The following is a 23,345-nucleotide window of genomic DNA, read 5'->3' on the forward strand; positions in this document are numbered from 1 at the left end:
GACCTTTTAAGCTCTGTCATTAATTTATTTCTCATATTTATATGCGAAATTTTAGATGACATAATTATTAGCTCATGTTTTAATGACATAGTTTAACACTTAGTTACTTGATTTTTTAAATTGTTTCTAGATTTGTGGTTTGTTTTTCCTGTTATCAACAACAAACATTGCATACACATTATACAGTTGTTTGATTATTTCCGTAGGGTAAATTTTTGATGGGGAATTTTTTCGGTGAGGAATATGTACATTTCCAGTCTTTTTAATGTATATTTCCAGTGTGCTCTCCCTAACGGTGGTGGCCATATATAATCCCTCTGGCAAAGGTTCAGTGTGCGCTCTTCAGTACTGTACATTACATTCCTTTTTTAAAAAAAATTATTTATTTATTTATTTTTGGCTGCGTTGGGTCTTCGTTGCTGCGTGCAGGCTTTCTCTGGTTGGGGCGAGCGGGGGCTACTCTTCGTTGTGGTGCGCGGGCTTCTCTTGTTGCAGTGGCTTCTCTTGTTGCAGAGCACGGGCTCTAGGCGCGGGGGCTCGGTGGCTGTGGAGCACGGGCTTGGTTGCTCCGCGACATGTGGGATCTTCCTGGACCAGGGATCGAACCTGTGTCCCCTGCATTGGCAGGCGGATTCTTGACCACTGTGCCACCAGGGAAGTCTCTACATTCTTTTTAATATATACCATTTCAATAGGTGTGATCTTCTTTCTCATTGCCTAAATTGGAAAAACTTTGACTACTAATAATTTAAACACTTTAAAATATATTTATTAGCCAAATGAATTCCATCTTTGAGATTTATCTACTTTTTCTAATCTATTGTCCCTTTATTCTATTTATGGGAATATAGGTCTCCTTTATGGTTTCTTTCTTTGACTTCAAGCTTAACTTCTGCGACACCAAATTATATACATATTAACCTATATTTTCTTTAGATACCTTTATGTTTTGAGTTTTTTACAATTAAACTTTTACTTCACTGTTGTGAAGTAAAATAGCTCTAAATAGCAGTATTGAAGAGCGCATCTTTCCATCCTAATTTGAAACATGTTCTTTATTATGCACAAAATACTTACATGTACATGCATCTTCTGGACTTTTTCTTCAGTTTTGTTGATCTGTTTATTTTTGAAAAGTGCTACATTGTTATGATTTATTGTTTATTTCTGATATGTTTATAATGTCAAGTAATACAAGTCCTGTGTATTACAAAAAAATAAAATAAAATAAAAATAAAAATGATCTCTCTAATCTTTTTATAACTATGCTGCACTTTTCAATTTTAGTAGCTTCCTTCTATCAATCAAATCCCTGAAACAATGTTTTCTCCTACAATGTTTTGATTCAAGCTTGAAATTTAAGTTTTCTTCTATGCCAAGAAGCCAGGTTCAACAGTTTTCATGTAATTATATGAAACTATATTAAACTATATAACTATTAAAGAAAGCAAGCCATTAACCTGAGAAATCTCATGTTTTTAGCAATTCTACAATAAGAGTTAGCATTCCACCTTCAACTTTATGCACTTGTTATCATTAGATGAATTCAGACTATATCCCAAGCAGAAATTGGATAGTATCTAATTAATTAGGACCCAGTAAAAACTGCATTTTACATAGTAATGATATATAAGCTTAATCATTCTGTGACAACAGTGGTAAGAACAGAAACTATAAGATGGAACTTAGATAGGAACACAGTTTTTTTTTTAAGTGTCTTAAATTTAATAAAATGTCTTAATATGAGTTCGATAACGAATCTTTGCTCCCTGCTTTACATTCTTAGCATCCTTGCTGCCTAAGTACGTTCATCTCCTTTCTAGCTTGTATCTCAATATATCACTAAAAGAGACAGCTTGGGGTTTAACTACTTATTATAAGATATCTCCCTTAACTTTTAAAATTTAAACTAAATTCCAGTTTCTAATTCTTTACATGAAAGTACAATCTGAAATATTTAATCCTAATTTACTCTTTCATCCAAGACAGTCACTTATAACCATATTCTTCATATAACTAGTAAAACAAAATGAATTTTAGGGGACATTAAAATTTAACTGGACATAGCAGTAGAAACATATCTTGTTGCGTTATTTCCTACAACTCAACAATATATAATTTCTCATCACTAAACACTCCATTTCTCTCAAAATTATGAATTAATTCTAAAATAAGAAGAGAAGGGTTTGATTTATACTATAGTATCCTAAGTGTAGCCTTAAAATACTCTAGTTACTTCCAATATTATTCAAGAGCATATTTTACAGGCACTATGAGGTACTCAATTTTTTTTAAAAAAGGGGCTTATAAATATAAAATCTACAGAGTTGTAGTGCCATCTACTGGAGGATAAAGACTATGTTACTCCTTTGGCAAAGTTCACTATTTTCTATCCAACAAATTCCTGGGTCCAGTCTACACTGTCTTTCCATCAATTATATAACATGTAATTAACTATTAAGAAAAATTTGTTCACTTAACCACGTACAGAGAAGTTACAACTGAATCTGATGAGATTACAAATATATACTACCCAATTTCCACCACAGAGGCAATTACGCAGAAGACTAGGGAATTAACATCAGTTGGCTCAAAAATGACCTGGGCGTTCCTTCTCAATGACATTTTCCAGAATTCAAGCCTTGTACTTCCTTTAAAAAAAAAAGGACATTTCTGAACATGATTCATTAATTCAGCATTTGTTTTGTGCCCATAAAATCAGAGATCCTCTAAGACAGAAGGCCAATGAGAAATCCACATACCCTATGCCCATGGGGAAAAAAAAAACTCACAGAAAAAGGCAGTAATATAGATGTTGATTTGTAATTAACTATGTAGAACACTTTTCTTCTTCAGTAGTTAACACACCTTTTTTTCTTTTAAATATCAAACACATCACAAATCTGCATATCATCCTAGAGCAGGGAGCATGTTAATCTCTGTACTGTTCCAATTATAGTATATGTGCTGCTGAAGTAAGCACAAATGAATTCTTTTACACAAAGAATGAAGATTAACAGATAACAGTCTTATACCTCCTTGAATTTGAAAAGGATGACACTGAGGGGGGGAAGAGGTGGAACTTACTGAGGTGCTACACGTCTCCAGTAGCGATCAATTCCATTTTTAAAATACAGCACAGCAAGCCACCTTACATTTATATCCAGAGTGTGGTTTGTGAAAATATTCTATAAATAAAAAACAAAGCATCAGAATGAACATGTAATAAGTTAAAAGTATAATTAATATAACACAATAAAGTATGGATAGATTTTTAATTAAATGCTTCACTTAAATTTTATCACTACACATATCATATTGTTAGTTTCTAAATATCTATAGCTCTACAATTCATGTAAGAAAGCATATCTGCTCGGGAGCATGTTAATTATGTAAGCTGAGTAATGGATATGTGGAGAGTCATTATACTATTCCACTTTTAGGTAGGTTTTAAATTTTTCCTAATAAAAAATTAAATTCGGAAACAAATCTAATTATACAGCATAATCTACACGCACACACACAAAACTAAAATAAACACTTCTAAATTAAAAAAGAAAAAGCAGACCCACCACAGCACAGATTCAAAGAGCCAAAGCCCCTGGGTTATTAATTCATGCTATGAAATAAACAATTTCAAAGCATCCTCCTTATCAAAGCAATTATGTTTACGAATAAGTTCAATAGCAAAATAATTTCAAGTAATATAAAGGCAGAAGTGATATGAATAATTTCAACTCAAAGTTAACCATTACTCAAAAAATTTATTCACTGTGTTAATCCAAATACAGGCAGTCCTTGCCTTGCACCATAGTGGGAGAGTGTAAAAATGACTGTGCAAGCTAAACCATGCAACATGACCTTGAAACCAACATTACAACTGTTCTATAACCTTTAAAATTGATTTTAAAATTTATTAAAATTGTTATCAAAATCTTGTAAGTGACAGTTATAAATGTATATGAAATAAAAAGAATAGTAAACCTAATACTAACACTGTAATTTAAAACATCACAAACAGTGAGAATTAAAATGTTTTACTGCTTTCTAAAAAATGTTTCTATAATAGCGGGTACATAGGACAAATAGGATTGTACGAATATGTTAACTAACTAAAACTGTACTACACCTCACACCAAAAACAACTCAAATCCCTGGAGTTGACCTCTTAAACACAACCTTGTGTGGGAAAACCTCAAAGCCAAAAACAATGATGTGGAAGTATGTCCATTACTATAAAAAAAATTGATGTTAAGTATTAAAAATAGGTATGTATACTATAAACCTATTTTTAAAAAATCATGTGCAACGAAAAAAAAAGTTACAAAGATAGTTGTGTAATGCTCACTTATTCCTTAAGACCCCTGACAACTGAGTCAGAGTCCCTCTTTTGGGTCTCCTTTGCAAAAGAAAGAATAGATTCTCTCACCACATTAATTGCATAACTAATTAATTAATTGCATTCGACTTTAACACTTTACATGCCTACCTTCCACACTAGATTGAGTTGTGTCTTATGAGTGGAGTCTAGCATACAGCCCAGCAAAGCAGAAACTTCATAAATATCAATTGAGCAAATGAGTGAATGAATGAAAGTAATGTGGGAATACTGCGGAAGTTGGCGGATCTCAGCCGAACTCAGCTACACTTAGGAACCAAGAAAAGTCAAGCTGCAGGTGTCAATCCAAGTAAATATATATTATATACTGAATAACAGGATTGGAACACACGCCTGAGATCACGTATACAAATGTAGGAATCTCCAGACTAAACTGGACGGCTAAGGCTCAAATAGAGCAAATGTGGCAAGACAGTGAGTACAGGAAAAAAGAAGAAATAAACTCAGCAGTTTTTAAATCTATTATCATCTATTCTATCTAAAAGAAATTTTACTATCCCTCTAAGAAGAAAAGTATACCTAGTAAAAATAAAAACAAAAAGGTCTAGGCACTTAATATTAATAATTCATACATTACACAAAAGGTATCAAGCAAGCCTATTGGTTTTTCCAAGGTCAAGCAGTAACCAAAATAAGAAAAAGTGTTTTATATTTTGGCCTGAAAAAACACAAGGCTAAATACAGAGTACATTGATTTAAATAAGCATATACTCAGAGATTTTCTAAAGATTTATACTATGCCCCAAATTTACAAACATAATGCTGGGATTATCTACAAGAATAAGATACTTTCTTTAGTATCTTTAGAAATTAATGTTTTTTATCTTTGTGTTACTGTGTCAAAGAGCCAACTTTCATATTATATATTCAGAATATCAAGTATGACTCCAGATATTTAATTTCCCTTCCAGGCATGACTAGTAACTTCTTAAATGTAACAACTCAAAACTTTTTAGTCATGAAGTCAAAATATTATGTAATGTCATAATTTTCTATTTTACAAGATATAGTAAACAGTTCTGCTCTGAATTTTTGACCCAGTCACACATACTGAATTGGTTTTTGATCCAATTGGTAACCTCCCTGCCATGGCCAGAAACTAAATCTCACACACTAATCAGAGTTCTCAAATTTTCCGAAGAAGAAAAGAATAAAGGCCTTCAATACAAAAAGACGTCTTTTCATTCTGGCATTGAGAAAACGATTTTCATTAATTAACCAAAAGCTTTTAACTCCCAGAAAGATTTAGTTAAAGCACATATTGTTAATTATCATACTATTTCCCATAACACCCAGGAAAAGATCAGATATGTTAAGAAAATAAAATTTTTAGACGGGGGTAAAGAAAATGGCGTTTTAAAGTGAAACACACTGAGCAAGGTAGACCTGACGGATACAGCGGTGGGGAGACCTGAAGAACTCTGACAACGTAAATTAACTGGGGCACGGATAAGGATGAAGACAAAACATCAAAGTGTACTACCTAAAGTCTTCAGGTCCGCATTAACACACTAAAATAGATTATCAGCACAGTGTTGTCTACTGAGCAGATTCTACCAGTACCCTGCTGGGTTATTTATTCAATCATCAATAAACATTTTTTAAACATCCTCAAAGAGCCATGCTCTGAATTAATATGTGGCAGGAGCAATGGCAGGCAAACATTTGGATCAGTTTCACTAAAGTAAACCACCAATACAAGTAAGTTTTTAGAACAATTAAAAATAATAGTGTCTCATTTTATTAAAATTTATAGTAAACTCTTTTAGAACAACTTACCAGCAACACTGAATAGAAACCCGGCTGCGTCTCCCACTGTTTCAACTGCTCCTCAGCTGGTTTTAACACAGCAGTATCCTGACTGGTGGCCTGTGTTAAGACCTGAAGAACGACAGTACTGGCACTATTGAGATCCATGGAAACCTGGCAATGATAAGTTAACATACTTGAATGTACATTATACTTAAAAAATTAACACTAATAAAAGGGAGAAAAGGGGCTTCAATGTTCTGAATTACTCCTGTACTTCATATCTACTCTGCATGTATCTGCTGGATTTCTCTCTCTTTTATGTACCACCCATACTCTAACTTAAAACTCCCATAATTCAAATCGCCTTTGCTTAAATCAATTTATTTCTAAAGGAAACTGCCTTTTATTGTCCCATATATAGAAGGTAGTAAATAGGGGGGGAAAAAATGACAAACAAAAACCGAAGTTACTAAATTCTGGTTAAATACCACTGCCTGCCCAAGACTCTAATCATAATGCCTTCTTTGTTTGTTTGTTTGTTTTTTTAAAGATAAGCATTATAAAAGCTATAAAAGTATTAACCACTTTATTCCTAACAAGACCAGGAGGAAGAGAACTGAAAAAGGAATGCTTTGACAGAGTGCTAAGTACCTCACATTATCATCTTAGGTGCCACCAATAAAACGTGTCTGAAAATTCTTTTTTTTAATATAAAAGACAAATGCATACCCAAGAAATATTGTGGAAGGGAAAAAAAGAACTGAACCAACAAACAAAATAAAACCCTAAGTTAGAAAGGATCTTAAGGGTTGAATCATCTAATCCTATACCAAGAATCTGAAGCCATTCTAAAAATACATAAGCCATTTATTGAATTCTCCAGGATTCTGTTTCTAATCATCCCCAAAACTGTGTACAATTGTTTACTCAGAAAAGTATGTATAGTTCACAATACACATATACAAAGTATGCAAGATTAAAACTGAAAACTAAGAGTTGATAAAAAATAGTTCCCAGTACAGAGGTGACTGGGAATTAGCTTTATGACAGTAGTTACCTAAAACTGAAGAATGTTCCAGACAGTAAAAGTCTAAAAGTCATTAACCCATAAGGAATATAGCCAAAGCAAATTACCTCCTTTGTTAAGAATTGTAATTAAATTGCAATGACTCATGAAAAGGGAAGATTCCAAATGTTGATTCAACAAGAAATTTTACCCAAATATTACAACTTTTAAGGAAATTAATCATTTTGAAGTCTATGTGAGTAAAGCAGCGCTAGGGCATAATAACTGGAATCAGACAAAATATTACCAATTAGCAATGGAGCTGAACTAAGATTTTAAATTAGTAGTCTGTTGTCTGTATTTTAGAACTGACTAGGGTGGTACCTTGTAAATATATATTGTCTCCCTCACTAATTAGGAGTTTTTGGGGTGTTTTGTTTTGTTTACTTTCTTGGTAAATTTTTTTTTATTGAAGTATAGTTAATTTACAATGTTGTGTTAGCTTTAAGTACCCAGCAAAGTGATTCAGTTATTAGATAGATAGATACATAGATACTTTTTCAGATTCTTTTCCATTATAGGAGTTTCTTGAACAATGTAAGTTTCCATGTTTCATTACCACTTGGTAATAAGTGAATGGATTTTTACTCAATTTAGAGGGTTTGTTGGTAATGTGTGATTTCAAAAACAGGCTATATAAGAGAGATTCACTTCATGGAGGCCCTAAGAAGATACTTTAAAGAGATAGGCAGTATGTTTTTCTGACTAGTTGAAATATAATAATGCAAGCCGCAAAAGCAAGCCATGTATGTAATTTTTACCTTTTCGAGTAGCCACATTAAGAAATAGAAACATGTGAAATTAGCTTTATTATATTATATTTAACTCAATATTTCCAAAATGTTATCCTTTCAACATGCAATCAATATTTTGAAAATACTGATTAACAATGAGATATTTTACATTTTTTATACTAAATCTTCAAACTCCTGTGTATATTTTATACTTAAGGCACATCTTATTTCAAACTAACTACATTTCAAGTACTCAATAGCCACATGTGGCCAGTGGCTACCATATTCGCACAACCCCACTGAAAGTGTGGCCCAAGGACTGGCAACACCAGCATCACCTCACAGAAATGCAAATTCCCAACCCTCTCTCCAAACCTAGCAAATGAAAACAGGGGCTGAAGGCAGGAGGCAGTGGGGCAAAAAGCTGTGCTTTAATAAGTTCTCTAGGTAAACCTTAATAATTGCCAGAGTTTGAGAAGCACAACTTTAGAACATCTAAAACTAAGGTACATCTGAAAGTCCAGCTCTACTGCTAATGCAGTGGATGACAAGATGTACAGTAGTTTCAATTATACATTCTTACTAAAAAAGGTAGACCCAAGACTTCCCTGGTAGCACAGTGGTTAAGAATCCACCTGCTAATGCAGGGGACATGGGTTCGATCCCTGGTCCAGAAAGATCCCAACATGCCTCGGAGCAACTAAGCCCGTGCACCACAACTACTGAGCCCACGAGCCACACCTACTGAAGCCTGCACACCTAGAGCCCATGTTCCGCAACAAGAGAAGCCACTGCAATGAGAAGCCCACGCACCGCAATGAAGAGTAGCCCCCAGTCGCCATAACTAGAGAAAGCCCGAGCACAGCAACGAAGACCCAACGCAGCCAAAATTAAATATTAATTAATTAATTAATTTAAAAAAAAGAAAAAGCTAGGGCTTCCCTGGTGGCGCAGTGGTTAAGAATCCGCCTGCCAATGCATGGGACTTGGGTTCAAGCCCTGGTCCGGGAAGATCCCACATGCTGCGGAGCAACTAAGCCTGTGCGCCCCAACTACTGAGACTGCGCTCTAGAGCCCGTGAGCCACAACTACTGAGCCCATGTGCCACAACTACAGAAGCCCGCAAGCCTAGAGCCTGTGCTCCGCAACAAGAGAAGCCACTGCAATGATAAGCCCGCGCACCACAACGAAGAGTGGCCCCCGCTCACCGCAACTAGAGAAAGCCTGTGCACAGCAACAAAGAACCAACGCAGCCAAAAATAAATAAATTAAATTAATTTATTTTTAAAAAGTATATATATATATTTTTTTTTTTTAAAAAAAGGTTGACCCAGCACTGATTTGCAGTTCTCACAAGGGAACTGTCTAAGGTATAAAGAGCAGGAATTCACTGATTCTCTCCCAAGCAATGTAACAGCAACCAGCTTTGAAAAAAAAAAAAAAAATTTAAAAAAAAAGCCAATATCTGAGCATATATTACATGCCAACCATTGTACTAAGTGCTTTATTCATTTATTTATTCCTAATATTTATTCTATGTGGTAGATACTCTTATCCCCAATTTTTAGGTAGAAAACTAAAGGATCAGAGACCTTACCTTGCCAAGATCACAATCTACTAAGTAGCAGTCCCTGGACTTGAATACCAAAGCCACTATTCTTTTTTTTTTTTCTTTTTTTTAAATGCTGGCCTTAGACAAGAGGCCAGGATGGGGACTCAATTGTTTGTTTGTTTACTTGGCTGCGCCAGGTCTTAGTTGCAGCACGTGGGATCTTCATTGCGGCATGCGGGATCTTTTAGTTGCAGCGTGCAGGCTCTTAATTGCGGCATGCGGGATCTAGTTCCCTGACCAGGGATCAAACCCAGGCCCCCTGCACTGGGAGCGTAGAGTCTTAACTGCTGGACCACCAGGGAAATCCCCAAAGCCACTATTCTTAATCAATATCTAATACTGCCTTCCTTGAGTAACAGAACAGACATTTAAGGCATCTCTGTAGTCCCAGGGCCCAACAAGATATATGACATATGCCTAATAAATATTTGCTGAATTAACAAAAGTGATCAATTTCGAACAATAAAGGACTTCACACTGAACCACACAGGATTATTAACTGATTTATTCAATAAAACTGCTGAAAGCCTGCTGCATACCAGGCACTGTTCTAGGTGCTGAGAACATAGCAGTGAACAAAAATGGTGTCCGACTGCATGCAGTTTACATTCTAGTGGAAGAAAACAGATCTGTTTTTAAAAAAAAGAAAGAAAAGAGGTAGTGATATGAAGAAAATAATGTTAAAAATTGACTCTAACTGAATGTGTTACTTCAGATTGGGTGTTCAGAGGTTTCTCTAGTGACATTTACAAGAGACATGAGAGTGACAAGAGAGATCCACAAGCAAAGATCTGAAAGCAGAGTTCTGGATTGGGAAAACAACTGAAAACAAGGCCTTAATATTATAAACAAACTTAAGAAAGCCAGTATAATTGGCACTTAATGAGAAAAGGGGAAAGTAGTACAAGATGAGGTTGGAGATGTAGGAAGGAACAGATCATGTGACGGACGACCTTGTAGGGGAAAATAAAGTGTCTGGACTGTGATACATGCACAAAAAAAGCCACTGGAAGATGGGAAGAACATACGAATATAATAATAGAGAAAGGCTATACCAGAACTCATCCTTATCCCAAACTCAACCTGCAAAAAGAAAGAAAAAAGCCATGTCTCTGTTTTGGGCTACTACTTGAAGAATAAAATCACTGACTACTGCCAACCCCCAGAGCAATTTTTACCTAGAACAAAGATTGTGCAGAGCACTCACATACACACACACCTTCACACTTCTCTGGACCTTCGCAACAAAGCAATCCTTAAGTCTATGTACTCTTATCTCTGGGACTTCCCTGGTGGTCCACTGGGTAAGACTCCATGCTCCCAATGCAGGGGGCCCAACTTCAATCCCTGGTCGGGGAACTAGATCCCACATGTATGCCGCAACTAAGAAGCCCACATGCTGCAACTAAACATGACACAAGGAAGATCCTGCATGCCACAACTAAGACCCAGCACAGCCTAAATAAATAAATATTTTTAAAAATTTTAAGTCTATGTACTCTTAACTTTATATCCCACTTACTCTCGCCATTCACCTGTTCTAATGGAAATGCTAGAGTTCCCCATCCCTACCTCCCTCCAGCACCCTGCTCCATCCAGGTCTTCCCCAGCAGTATATGCCCTGTCCTCTCCTCCTCTTGCTTTGATCCTTGCTCCCAAAAAGCTCATCCAGTCTGGGAAGGAAAGCTCAGCTTATATATTTTTGGAGAACCAATTCTATGCCAAGCACTGCAGTAGTTGTTGAAATAAGAATTAGAAAGGGTCATTTTCTCTCCCCAAAATATGGGGAATAATGAGGTGGGAGGCAGAGAATTATTCTTATTAAAACAAACTACAGGACCTCCCTGGCGGTCCAGTGGTTAAGACTCCGAGCTCCCAATGCAGGGGGCACGGGTTCGATGCCTGGTCGGGGAACTAAGATCCTGCATGCCGCACGGCATGGCCAAATAAATAAATAAATAAATACCGATGCTGCTAAGTATTTTAAAAAAAAAACTATGAAAAATAAGTTTCTAGAATATCAGTTGGAATCAGAGTATATTTCCCCCACAGAAACAACATTATGAGTGGTTTATCTAATGGGTAAAAAGGCTTTTTGGTCTGAGAAACAAATCATCATTCATAACTTATATTGGAAATATTTCCAAGTACTAATCAACTTCCTGAAGGGAAGCTTCAGGCAGCAATCAGTTCCTAAATTGCAGATTAAGTGCATCATCAAAAATAACAATCCAAACCCATAATGGATTATTAAACATACCACATTACTAAAGCCTATTAAATTTTTTAAAGATCCCATAATAAACCTATAAAAAGCAAATCTGGCACATGTACTAATAATATCACTGTTTTATAGAGGAAGAACTTAACAGCTATCAAGAGAATTGTCCAGGATCATTGTAGAAAACTAGTACATGGCAGAGTGAGCCCTAATAACAAGGTGTTTAGAATCCCAGCTCTTCCTACTAAAACATGAAATGGTCTCACCACACCACCTTACTCCCTAATACTTAGAAACACACCATGCTCTCCCATAATAGGTTCCTGGAGAAAAAGATTCCTGAATCCATCAGAAATCTGAAAGGACTACATTTTCTATGTATTAAATATTCATACAGTACTCAATTGTGGAGTTTTCTTGAGAGGACAACAATGGCAACAAAGAACAGGGGGAGAAATGTACTGAGTCATTCAAATGTAACAGTGTGGAAATAAACTTCATTTGGGATAAAAGATAGATGATTACTGACTAGCAGTAGTCAGTTTGGAGGGTAGTACACCTGGAAACTAACCTTCAATATCTTTCTCTTGGAATTAGCATGCAGAAATATAACAGGGCTGCTACTGTTATTTGCACATAGTAGTGAAGCAGACATACAACTAGTCTCCAAAAAAGCCAGAGACCTGAGACTGACAGAGAAAGAGAGGGAAGAAGAAAAGGAGAAGGGGGTAAGGAATGAGAAAAGAAGGGACAGGGTAGAAGGTAGGAGGAGAGGGAGAGACAGACACAGACTAACTGGTGGGAATGGCCAGAGGTATTTCTCAAAGAACTTGACAGGATCTTCATGGCGATCATCACCATGTAGGCCTGAAGGCCATGGAAGCTAGCCTCTCACAGTGGAAGTGCTGTTACATCTCCTCTGTTGAGGTCTATGTGTAGTGAGAGAAATCCCATACCTATGTTAAAACAATGTATCCTTTCCCTTTCTGTGCTCCTATAAATTATCAAGAGACAACCAAGCAAACAGCAAGATTAAATTTGCCTAGGTCTTCTAATTAATAGTGTATACACTGAGATTGCTTTGATTTTCATTAATTTGTATAGTTTCAAAATCATAAGCAAGAGGAAACACTGCTTGTGAGCATTATTAGCTCTCAACTATACTACAGAAGAGCATTATTCAAAATCTAAATGCATACTCTTTTTTTCCTCTAAGAACAATAAAACGAAAGAAGAAGGTGAAAATTAAAAGGGCAGGCATTTTCACCCTTCTCACTATTTCACAAGTCAGTCAGTTCAATTTATTAATTACTGAACTTTATTGTAGTCTTTGATTCTATTAAAGTCTAAATAATCTAGGAATATATGACCAAGAGCCTAAAAATACTCATACCTTGTAACTGGACTTTCTAGGCTTGATTCTATAAGATACTTTGCCAACTGTGGAAAAATCCAAAGTCCAAAGATAATACAGATGCGCCTGTAGTTGGAAACTTACCAATTTTCATTAAAAGAAACAAATAGGGAAAACTCAGTAACCCTGCCTGCCACCAATAAACAGACTTCTCAGGCCTGCATCGACTTTAACTTCAGTCATGACAATTTTCTTTAGACTACTACATTATCTGTGTTTGTCCTTAGTTTTAGGACATTCCACACAAACAATAACCACACCCCACTTTTAAAAGTTAAAGCAGTAAGTAAACTGAAGAAAAGAAGGTGTAAGATTACAAGAAAAATTGAAGAAAAAAGAATTTCAAAATCAAAATAGTCCCCTCAGTGAAATAATTTATTCAGGCATAGATCAATATGGATGCTAAAACCATTAAGTGAAAGAAGAGGTGTTGGGGAACAGAATATTCCCAGTGTATTGCCCCACAGATTACTTGCTAAATGCAATGAAGAAATAAACAAACCTTTAAAATGAAGGGATCTGTCAGTCTCTGGCTCAACCAAGAAAGCAACTTCAGTATCACCAATAGCTGCACAACTTGAGCTAAAGTGCCTCCTGATGTGATGATGCAAAAAGAAGTACACCACCTCATCTCTGAACTACCAAAACTGATCAGCCACAATCTAATCAAGACTCTAGATCCAATTTCGAGTTTAAAAGAAAGGAGAGAGAATACTTCTGGGATGGTGGCATGAAGAGCTCCACAGATCCTCTCCTCAGTTAAACAACTGTAACTGATAAAAGTTATAAAAAGCAACCATTTACAGTCTCTGGAAAGCATATTTAAGGACATACAGCAAATGGAGAAACATTTATGCAAGAAATACTACTAAATCTTGGTAAAAATAGCAACAATCTGTGGCATTTGAGCCACAAGCTTACTCCTGCCCCAGTGTGACAGAAGCTATACTCCAGGCAGAATGAACCAAGAACATGGGGCTCCCTTTCACTCCCGCTCTTAATCTAGGGCTACAGTTTCTCCCCAAGAAAAGCAGACAGCTAGCACTTCTCAGCTAACTGAGCTACATACTGAAGCTCTATTCCAGACAAGCACAGCCAAAAGGTCTGGGGTACTCTTCTTCCACCCAGGCACCAGTCATGGGGCAGAAGCTCTAGGCATATCAGACCAAGAACAGTGGACCTCAATCATGCCCACCCCAGCTTGCTCAGCCAGGAACAATAACAGTTGGAGATTTCAATACTCCACTTTCAAAAATGCAGAGAACATCTAGAAAGAAGATCAATGAGGAAATATGTCTTGGGAATTCACTTGCAGTCCAGTGGTTAGGACTCCACACTTTCACTGCTGAGGGCCCCAGTTCAATCCCTGGTCAGGAAACTAAGATTCCACAAGACACACGGCATGGCCAAAAAAAAAGAAAAAAGGAAATATGTCTTGAACAACATTGTACACAAACTGGACTTAACAGACGTTCCACTCAACAGTAGAATGAAAGCAACCATTCATCTCAAGTGCACATGAAACATTCTCCAGGACAGACCATATGCTAGGCCACAAAACAAGTCTTGACAAATTTAAAAGGGTTGAAATCATACAAATATGTCCTCAGATTGCAATCAGTAACAGAAATGTGGGAAATTCACTCACACTTCCAGATTTCAAAGCTTACTACAAAGTTACAGTAATCAAGACAGTGTTGGTACTGGCAAAAGGACAGATATACACATCAATAAAACAGATTTTGAAGTCCAGAAACAGACCCTTACATCTAAAGTCAAGTGATTTTCGACAACGGTACCAAGACAATTCAATGGAGAAAGAACAGTCTTTTCAACAAATAGTGCTGGAACCACTGGATATCCACATGCAAAAGAACAGCTGGACCTCTTCCTTACACCATAGACAGAAATTAATTCCAAATGGATCATAAAGCTAAGCATAAAGAGGTAACTCTATAAAACTCTTAGAAGAAGATCTAGGAGTATACCTTCATGACCTTGGGCTAGGTAAAGCATTCTCAAATATGATAACAAAGCACATGCAACTAAAGTAAGATCAGTTAAATTCATCAAAATTTAAAACTTTACCAAACAATACCATCGAGAAAATAAAGACAATTCACAGGATAGGAGAAAATATTTGCAAATCATATACCTGATAAGGGGTTTATAAGCAAAATATACAAAGAATGTTTACAATCCAACAATAAAAAGATAAACAATCGATTAAAAGGCAAAAGATGAGGAGAGGTTTCTCAACCTGATAAAGACAATCTACAGAAAACCTACACATAACACCATACTTAATGGTGAGAAACTCAAAGCCTTCCCACTAAGACCAGGTACAAAGCAAGGATGTCCCCTCTCAACACTCCTTTTCCACATGGAACTAGAAGTCCTTGGTCATGCAATAAGGTAAGAAAAGAAAATAAACGGTATACATATCAGGAAGGAAGACATAACTCTGTCTCTGTTCAGAAGTGACATGATCATCTATGTAGAAATGTGAAAGAATCAACCAAAAACTTCCTGGAACTAACAGGTGATTTATAGCAAAGTTGTGGGATACAAGGTTAATAGACAAAAGTCAAATGCTTTCCTATATACCATCAATGAACAAGTGGAAATGAAAATTAAAAACACAGTATCATTTACATTACCACCCCTAAAAATGAAATACTTATGTATAAATCTAACAAAATATGTACAAGATCTATATGAGGAAAACCACAAAATACCAATGAACAAAATAAAGGAACTAAATAAATATTGAATAGATATTCCATGCACATAGATAGAAAGACTCAACATTGTCAAGATGTCACTCCTTCTCAACCTGATCTGTGGATTCAATGCAATTCCAATCAAAATCCCAACAAGTTATCTTACAGATATGAACAATCTGATTCTAATGTTTACATGTAGAAACAAAAGACATGGATTAGCCAATACAATATTGAAGAACAAACTGGGAGGGCCGACACTACCCACTTCAAGACTTACTATAAAGCTACATGAATCAGGAGAGTGATACTGGTGAAAGGGTAGACAAATAGATCAATGGAACAGATTTGAAAGCCCAAAAATAGACGCCCATAAATATAGCCAACTGATCTTTGACAAAGGAGCAAAGGCAGTACAATAGAGGAAAGATAGGCTCTTCAACAAATGGTGCAGGAACAAATGAACATCCATGCAAAACAAAATGAATCTAAACACAGACTTTACACCCTTCACAAAAATTAACTCAAAATGGATCATAAACCAAAATTTAAAACATAAAACTAAAAGACTCTTAGAAAATAACATAGGAGAACACCTAAATGACCTTGGGTATAGTGATTTCTTTTTAGATTCAACACCAAAGACACAATCCATGAAAGAAATAATTGATAAGCTGGACTTCACTAAAATTTAAAACTTCTGCTCTGCAAAAGACAATGTCAAGAGAATGAGAAGACAAGCCACAGACTGAGAGAAAATATGTACAAAAGACACATCTGATAATGAACTGTTATCCAAAATATAAAAAGAACTCTTAAAACTCAACAAGAAAACAACCCGATTAAAATATCGGTCAGAGACCTTAACAGACACCTTACCAAAGAAGATATACAGATGTCAAAATAAGCATATGAGAGGATGCTCCCCATTATATGCCATCAGGGAAATACAAATTAAAATGACAATGAGATACCACTACACACTTTTTTAAATTTATTTATTTATTTATTTATGGCTGAGTTGGGTCTTTGTTGCTGGGCGCAGGCTTTCTCTAGTTACGGCGAGTGGAGGCTACTCTTTGTTGCAGTGCTAGGGCTTCTCGTTGCGGTGGCTTCTCTTGTTGTGGAGCACAGGCTCTAGGCATGTGGGCTTCAGTAGCTGTGGCTCGCAGGCCCTAGAGCGCAGGCTCAGTAGCTGTGGCGCACGGGCTTAGCTGCTCTGCGGCATGTGGCATCTTCCTGGATCAGGGCTCGAACCCATGTCCCCTGCATTAGCGGTGGATTCTTAACCACTGTGCCACCAGGGAAGCCCCACACACCTTTTAGAATGGCCAAATGCTAGCAAGAATGTGCAGCAACAGGAACTCTCAGACATTGCTGGTGGAAGTACAAAATGGTACAGCCACTTTTGGAAGACTGTTTGGTGGTTTCTTACAAAACTAAACACACTCTTACTATAAAATCCAGCCATCACATTCGATGGTATTTACTCAAAGGAGTTGAAAACTTTATGTCCACACAAAAACCTGCACATACATATTTATAGCAGCTTTATTCATAACTGCCAAAACTTGGAAGTAACCAAGATGTCCTCCAGTAGGCGAATGGATAAACAAACTGTGGTATATCCAGACAATAGACTATTATTCAATGCTACAAAGAAATGATCTATCAAGCCATAAAAAGGGATTGGGGAACAATGTGGAATGACTTCAGTTTGAGGTGATGAAATGTTCTAAAATCGATTGTAGTGATGATCACACAACTCTGTGAATATACTAAAACTCACTGAATTGTACATTTGCAGTGGGTGAATTGTATGGTCTGTGAATTATATCTTAATAAAGCTGTTATTTTCTTTTAAGTGCTCTATGTAAATGCCAAAGTTAGCAAGAGACCAGGAAAAGCTGAAGAAATGAAAAATGTGGCTAGAGTAACAACAACAAGTGATGTTAATTCAGAGCAAGGAAGAGCACTTGTTTAAGAAACTAAAGCAAGATGAAAGGATGTAAGACTTCTGACATAAGCCAGAAGGTTCCAAAGATGCTAGTCCTATTCAAATTCACACTGTACCATTTGGATTCATTTCGGTTTCTCAACAGAGACTGTTTGGCAGGAAAATTCTTCTCTGTGCATGCATTATAGGTTGTTTAGCATCCCTGCATAGTATATGTAAATAACACTTCCTAGGGATTGTTTTGACTCAAGATGTTTCCATATATCTCCAAATACCTTCAAGTTAAAGAACCACCAGGGCTATGGAAGCATTCCCTATGAGACATCATGCAGACTGTCAAAGACTGATATATTCTGGAATAAAAGATAATAAAAGATACACACTAAAACATAGAACAAGGAGGAGAGAAGATATTCCCTTGCTTTCTCTTCTCTACTCTTAAAATATTCTACCTACTCAAGAGTTTCAAAGGAGCTACAAACTCCTGCTTGGTGGTAGAAACTCAAGGTTAACTCCTAAACCAATCAGGATTTTAAAAATACTCTTAGTCTATTTTGTAACTAGAGGAATATCTATAATGTCAAATAAAAAATACCACATAAAATATACGTAATAAAGCTATACAAATATAAAAATGCCTAAGAATAAAAGACAAGCAGGAAACATAAGATTATAAGGTGTTGTGCTAAGGTAGTCCTAGGAGTTATGCGGATTCTAATAGTCTACACATTTTACCTTTACGATGAAAAAACATTTTTTTTAAAAGGCCAAGAATTTTCACTTTACACCTACTCTAAATTTCCATGGGAATATTTGCTTGATTTCTCTTCTGTAATCCTAAAACTTATTCAAACTCCTCAAGAGTTTCAAATCATCATGTACTTCTCTTGTCAAGCACATACCAAGAAATCATGGCAATATATTATATATACACATTTAAGTAGATAATGTAGTCAATAACTGCACTCTTATCATAAACATTCAGGACTTGGTTTTCAGTAGCAAGAGTTGATAAGCAACAGTTCTGCCATATTACCTGGATTTGTGATGGCAATGTTTACCAAAAGACATCTTCCTCATGCAGGGGACTCTGAGTCTTATATTCCAACAGCAGTTTTACCTACAAATACTCATCTCTAAAAATTCTTACTATGTGACGTTCATAAAAACAAAAGTTTAAAACATTTAACAGTCTGAGAAAAACGAAACTAAGAAAAAAAATTCTGATTTATTATTTACTTTCCTTTAAGCTTCACATACATATATACCGTACACTTCCATCATATAAAAGGAAAATAAATTTGTATTTGTTAGCAATATCGTGTTTATCTTTAATTTCACTTCGAAGTATTTTCCATGAACGTTTCCACATCAAGTTGTTCCTTTACAAGATAACATCCTACTAGATCTACTATTTCTAAAGATGTAGAAATAAACTGATTAATCTGCAGTGCCACCTGATGGTAAGAAGTAAGTAGCACATCCCAAAGAGTATGTTCTAAGCATCCTCTTCCCATCAACAGGGGAAGAGAAGGACACTGGAATTCTCAGTGACCACTTGGTCAGGACAACCATCTGCAAAGTGGCAGGACAACCTTACAGCAAGTGTTTTCAGGGTTCAGGAAGTTAGGGCAAAGAATGCTGAGAAAAGCACTCCTGAGGGAAAGAAATGAATGGGAGCCTAAAGAATAATGTAAATACAAGATGGTATTGAAAACATGAAAATGAAAACTTCACACTGAGGCAAAACATGACAACAACCTTACAGCACTTTCTCTACTTCTGTACTTAAATACTGCATCATTAAAAATACTCTCTTCTCGGGAATTCCCTGGCAGTCCAGTGGTTAGAACTCTGTGCTTTCACTGCCAAGGGCCCAGGTTCAATTCCTGGTCGGGGAACTAAGATCCCACAAGCTGTGCAGTGCAGCCAAAAAAAAAAACAAAACAAAACAAAACAAAAGGAAGATTAAAAATACTCTCTTCGGGACTTCCCTGGTGGTGCAGTGGTTAAGAATCTGCCTGTCAATGCAGGGGACACAGGTTCGAGCCCTGGTCCAGGAAGATCCCACATGCCGCGAAGCAACTAAGCCCATGCACCACAACTACTGAGTCTGTGCTCTAGGGCCCGCAAGCCACAACTACTGAGCCCGCGTGCCACAACTACTGAATCCCGCAAGCCTAGAGCCCGTGCTCTGCAACAAGAGAAGCCACTGCAATGAGAAGCCCGTGCACCACAACGAAGAGTAGCCACCACTCGCCACAAGTAGAGAAAGGCCGTGCGCAGCAACGAAGACCCAATGCAGCCAAAAATAAATAAATAAATTCATTTAAAAAAAAAAAACTCTCTTCTCTAGCAAAAGAAAATGTGAGATGAAGACATAAATGTGTTTGAGCTTTACACAAAATAAATATGACAGAACTTAAGAAAATTTAATATTCATAAGCAATACTGTAGCATAAAGGAGACTGAGAAATTGTAGAACAGGAACAGGCAGAGTGATATGAGGAGCGGGATGAAATCACCTAAGGAGAAAAACATGCAGTAGTCCACATTTGACAGAAGGACAAATATTCGGAAAGAAGAAGAAAAGCCAGATACAAGCCATTGAGACAGTGGCATAAGAACTTGAAAGCTCCAAATTTCCTCCTGGAAGAACAGGTACTGGGCAAATAAAAACCTGAATGGCGAGTAGCCCTTTTGGTGAAATGTATAAGCAATATAGTATTTACCAGGAATCACTGGAACATATCCTACAGAGAGATGTGAGGAAGATGTCATTTTTTCAAAGATAGTTAAATTCCTGCAAGTCAAATCATGATCTATAGCCCAAGTCTACGAAAAGAATAATAAGAGGCAGAAAACATTCTTGAGGAATTATGGATATGAAATATTACAAAACTGTTCAACTGCCTGGAGTCAAAAGCAAACTAGAGAAAGACAATGTGTCAAAGACAAGAAAGAAATGAATTTCTGTGAAGACCAGCGGAAGAGTTCAAACTTTGAGAAACAGAAATCTTAAAGCAGTTTGCCAAAAAAAAAGTTAAACCTGAAAATGACCAAGCTTCTAGACAGCACGACCAATGTAGTTAGAGCGGAAGTAGGTGGAGGTAAGATGAAATAAAATTGACCATGGGCTGACAGCTGTTAAACCTGGGTGGTGAGTAGATAAGGGTTCATGATACAATTCCGTCTATTTTTGTGTATGTTTTTTAAAGTGGCAGCTAATGGACCATGATACAGAGAATACTAAAGCTGCTGACATCAGCCGCTCTGGAAATCTTTAAATGCACTAGATAGTAAAGCGCTCCTTCCTCCACACCACTCTTCTACATAGAACATACTTCTGTTATTACATCTATTTCCTTTTGAGTCCCACCAACAAAATCACGAGCTGCTTAAAGGCAAATATTGTGTCTTATTCATCTATATGTGCGAGCACCTAATACAGTGTCAGGGCTATAGCAAATGCTCAGTAAATGTTTGATGAACAACAAAGCAATAATGTGATTGTAATTTCTAAAAGCGGAAAGCAGGCTTTTAGAAATGATGAAAAAGAGGTCAAAGAAACAACAATATTTCTGGAAGTACAGAAATTATATCACAGTAAAGAGAGAAATATCTATAAAAGATACTACAAAAGTAAACAGTACGCTGAAGAGCTAAAAAAAAATGAAGGAAGGAATAAATGAATGAACAATTCGTTCAGTATCTTCGCCTACTGAAATGAGGCACATTGAGCCAATAAAATTTAACAATGCTTTTCACTGGGAATATCTAACATCCTCTGTTCTAATCCTGTTCTCTCAATCAGGTTTCTGATACTTCTTGGCCTGTCATTAGACTTTTCCACATTCATTCATTCATTCAAATATTTACTGAACACCTACAATGCCAGACATTATTCTAGGCACTTAAGATACATCAATGAACTAAAAAGACAAAAAATCCCTGCTCTCATGGAGAGTATATTCTAGTGGATGGAGACAGAGAAGTAAATTATACAGTATGTAAGAAGACAGTATACAGTGCCAGAAGACAGCTGTGAAAGAAGTCCTGTCCAATAAACCCAAGTATTCATGTCGTACTGGGAGTTTTTAGTAAAATGGCATTGATAAACTTCCATGAGTCTCTTGCCAGCTTGGTATACATGAGAGTCCCCCATGACTGAACACCTCCTCATAGTTAAGGAGCTAATCCTAAACAATAGTGACACCCACCAAGGTAGTGCCAGCAGTGAGGCCCCAACTAGTGTCACCACCACCTTCTTTGACATCTCTTTAGGTGAAAGAAAAAAATATACAACTGTATAAAAACTATTAAAGAACAGTAATTATGCTCATTGGTTTTAAAGTTCCTTCTCTGATGTCAAAGAAATAGGAAGGAAAAGTTGTAAGCTTGATTTTGGGAAGATACTGCTCTTCGAATGGCAGTAATAGCACAGCCTAAATTTAATAGACCATAACTGACCAAATTTTAGTCAAAACTTTTTGCTAACTGTTAAGGGATCATCAGTCCTCTCCAAATATACATATCTTCAATTGGTAGTTTCCAATTACTGATCCAGGATATCATACAACTCGTCTTAGAAGAATCTCATTCTTGTTGTGAGAGTTCAGCCTAAGGACTCACTTGAATTTATAAAAATTCACTCATTAAAACATGTTATAGGCTGTATGCCCAGTAACACCCTCAAAATTAGAAACTGTTCTACATTTTATCATTAAAATTATGTTCTGAGTCATTAAAATAATTTTCTAGCACCTTAGAGCCATCCATATCAGTTCTCTAAACAGTAAGTATATCTAATTTAAGCATTTTGTTTTACTGACCAAGAAACTGTGTCCTAAAAAAGTTAAAGAGAAAAATTGTGACTCCTGTACAGTCACAGGCAAATTGGTGACATTTCTGGAAACCTAGAATTCAAGTCTCCTATCCCAACCCAACACTCTCTATTGACTACCACATTTTTCCTTTTGATCACAGTGTTGTCAAATACCAATGAAATTAACTGTTTTTAAAAAATCTTTAGACCTGAGAACCAAAATACAATATCAAGACTAGAGCTTATCTTCCTGATAAATTTTGTTACAGCAAAACTGAAAACCAAAATTTAAAAAATCTTTAGACCTGACAACCAAAATACAGTATCAAAAGACTAGAGCTTATATTCCTGATAAATTTTACTATAGCAAAATTGAAAACCAAAATTAAAAGTCAATGAAAATACCATACACAAAGTTAACAAGCTTTATCAGGAATTTTTTTTTTAAGAGGTATTACTTTATAATCATCAGATTGGCAAGAATTACAAATTCTGAAAATATTCAGTGCTGGCAAGAATGTATGTAAATAGAAACCTTTATGCACTGCTGCTAGGAGTATACATTAGTAAAACCACTTTGGAGAGCAATCTTGTCATCATGAATGAAATTGTGTTCGTATGTGTAGGTACATCCTATGATCA

At 36.2% G+C, this 23,345-nt stretch overlaps 1 protein-coding gene across 6 annotated transcripts in view; it reads right to left on the bottom strand.

Moving 5' to 3' along the window:
• Positions 1–23,345, bottom strand: part of IPO11 (importin 11) — a 239,983-nt gene that overhangs the window by 211,069 nt on the left and 5,569 nt on the right. For all 6 annotated transcript variants that reach the window (XR_014262244.1, XM_082457116.1, XM_082457118.1 and 3 more), the window contains exons 2-3: positions 6,179–6,322; positions 3,088–3,188 (exon numbers count right to left, since the gene is read on the bottom strand). Coding sequence is in view for 5 of the 6 variants with exons in the window: in XM_082457116.1 (XP_082313242.1) it covers positions 3,088–3,188; positions 6,179–6,316 (239 nt within the window). In the remaining variant the exon portion in view is untranslated. The remainder of the gene's footprint in view (positions 1–3,087; positions 3,189–6,178; positions 6,323–23,345) is intronic.

Source organism: Balaenoptera physalus (genome assembly GCF_965194825.1).
Source record: "Balaenoptera physalus genome assembly, chromosome: 3".
Taxonomy (NCBI): Eukaryota; Metazoa; Chordata; class Mammalia; order Artiodactyla; family Balaenopteridae; genus Balaenoptera; species Balaenoptera physalus.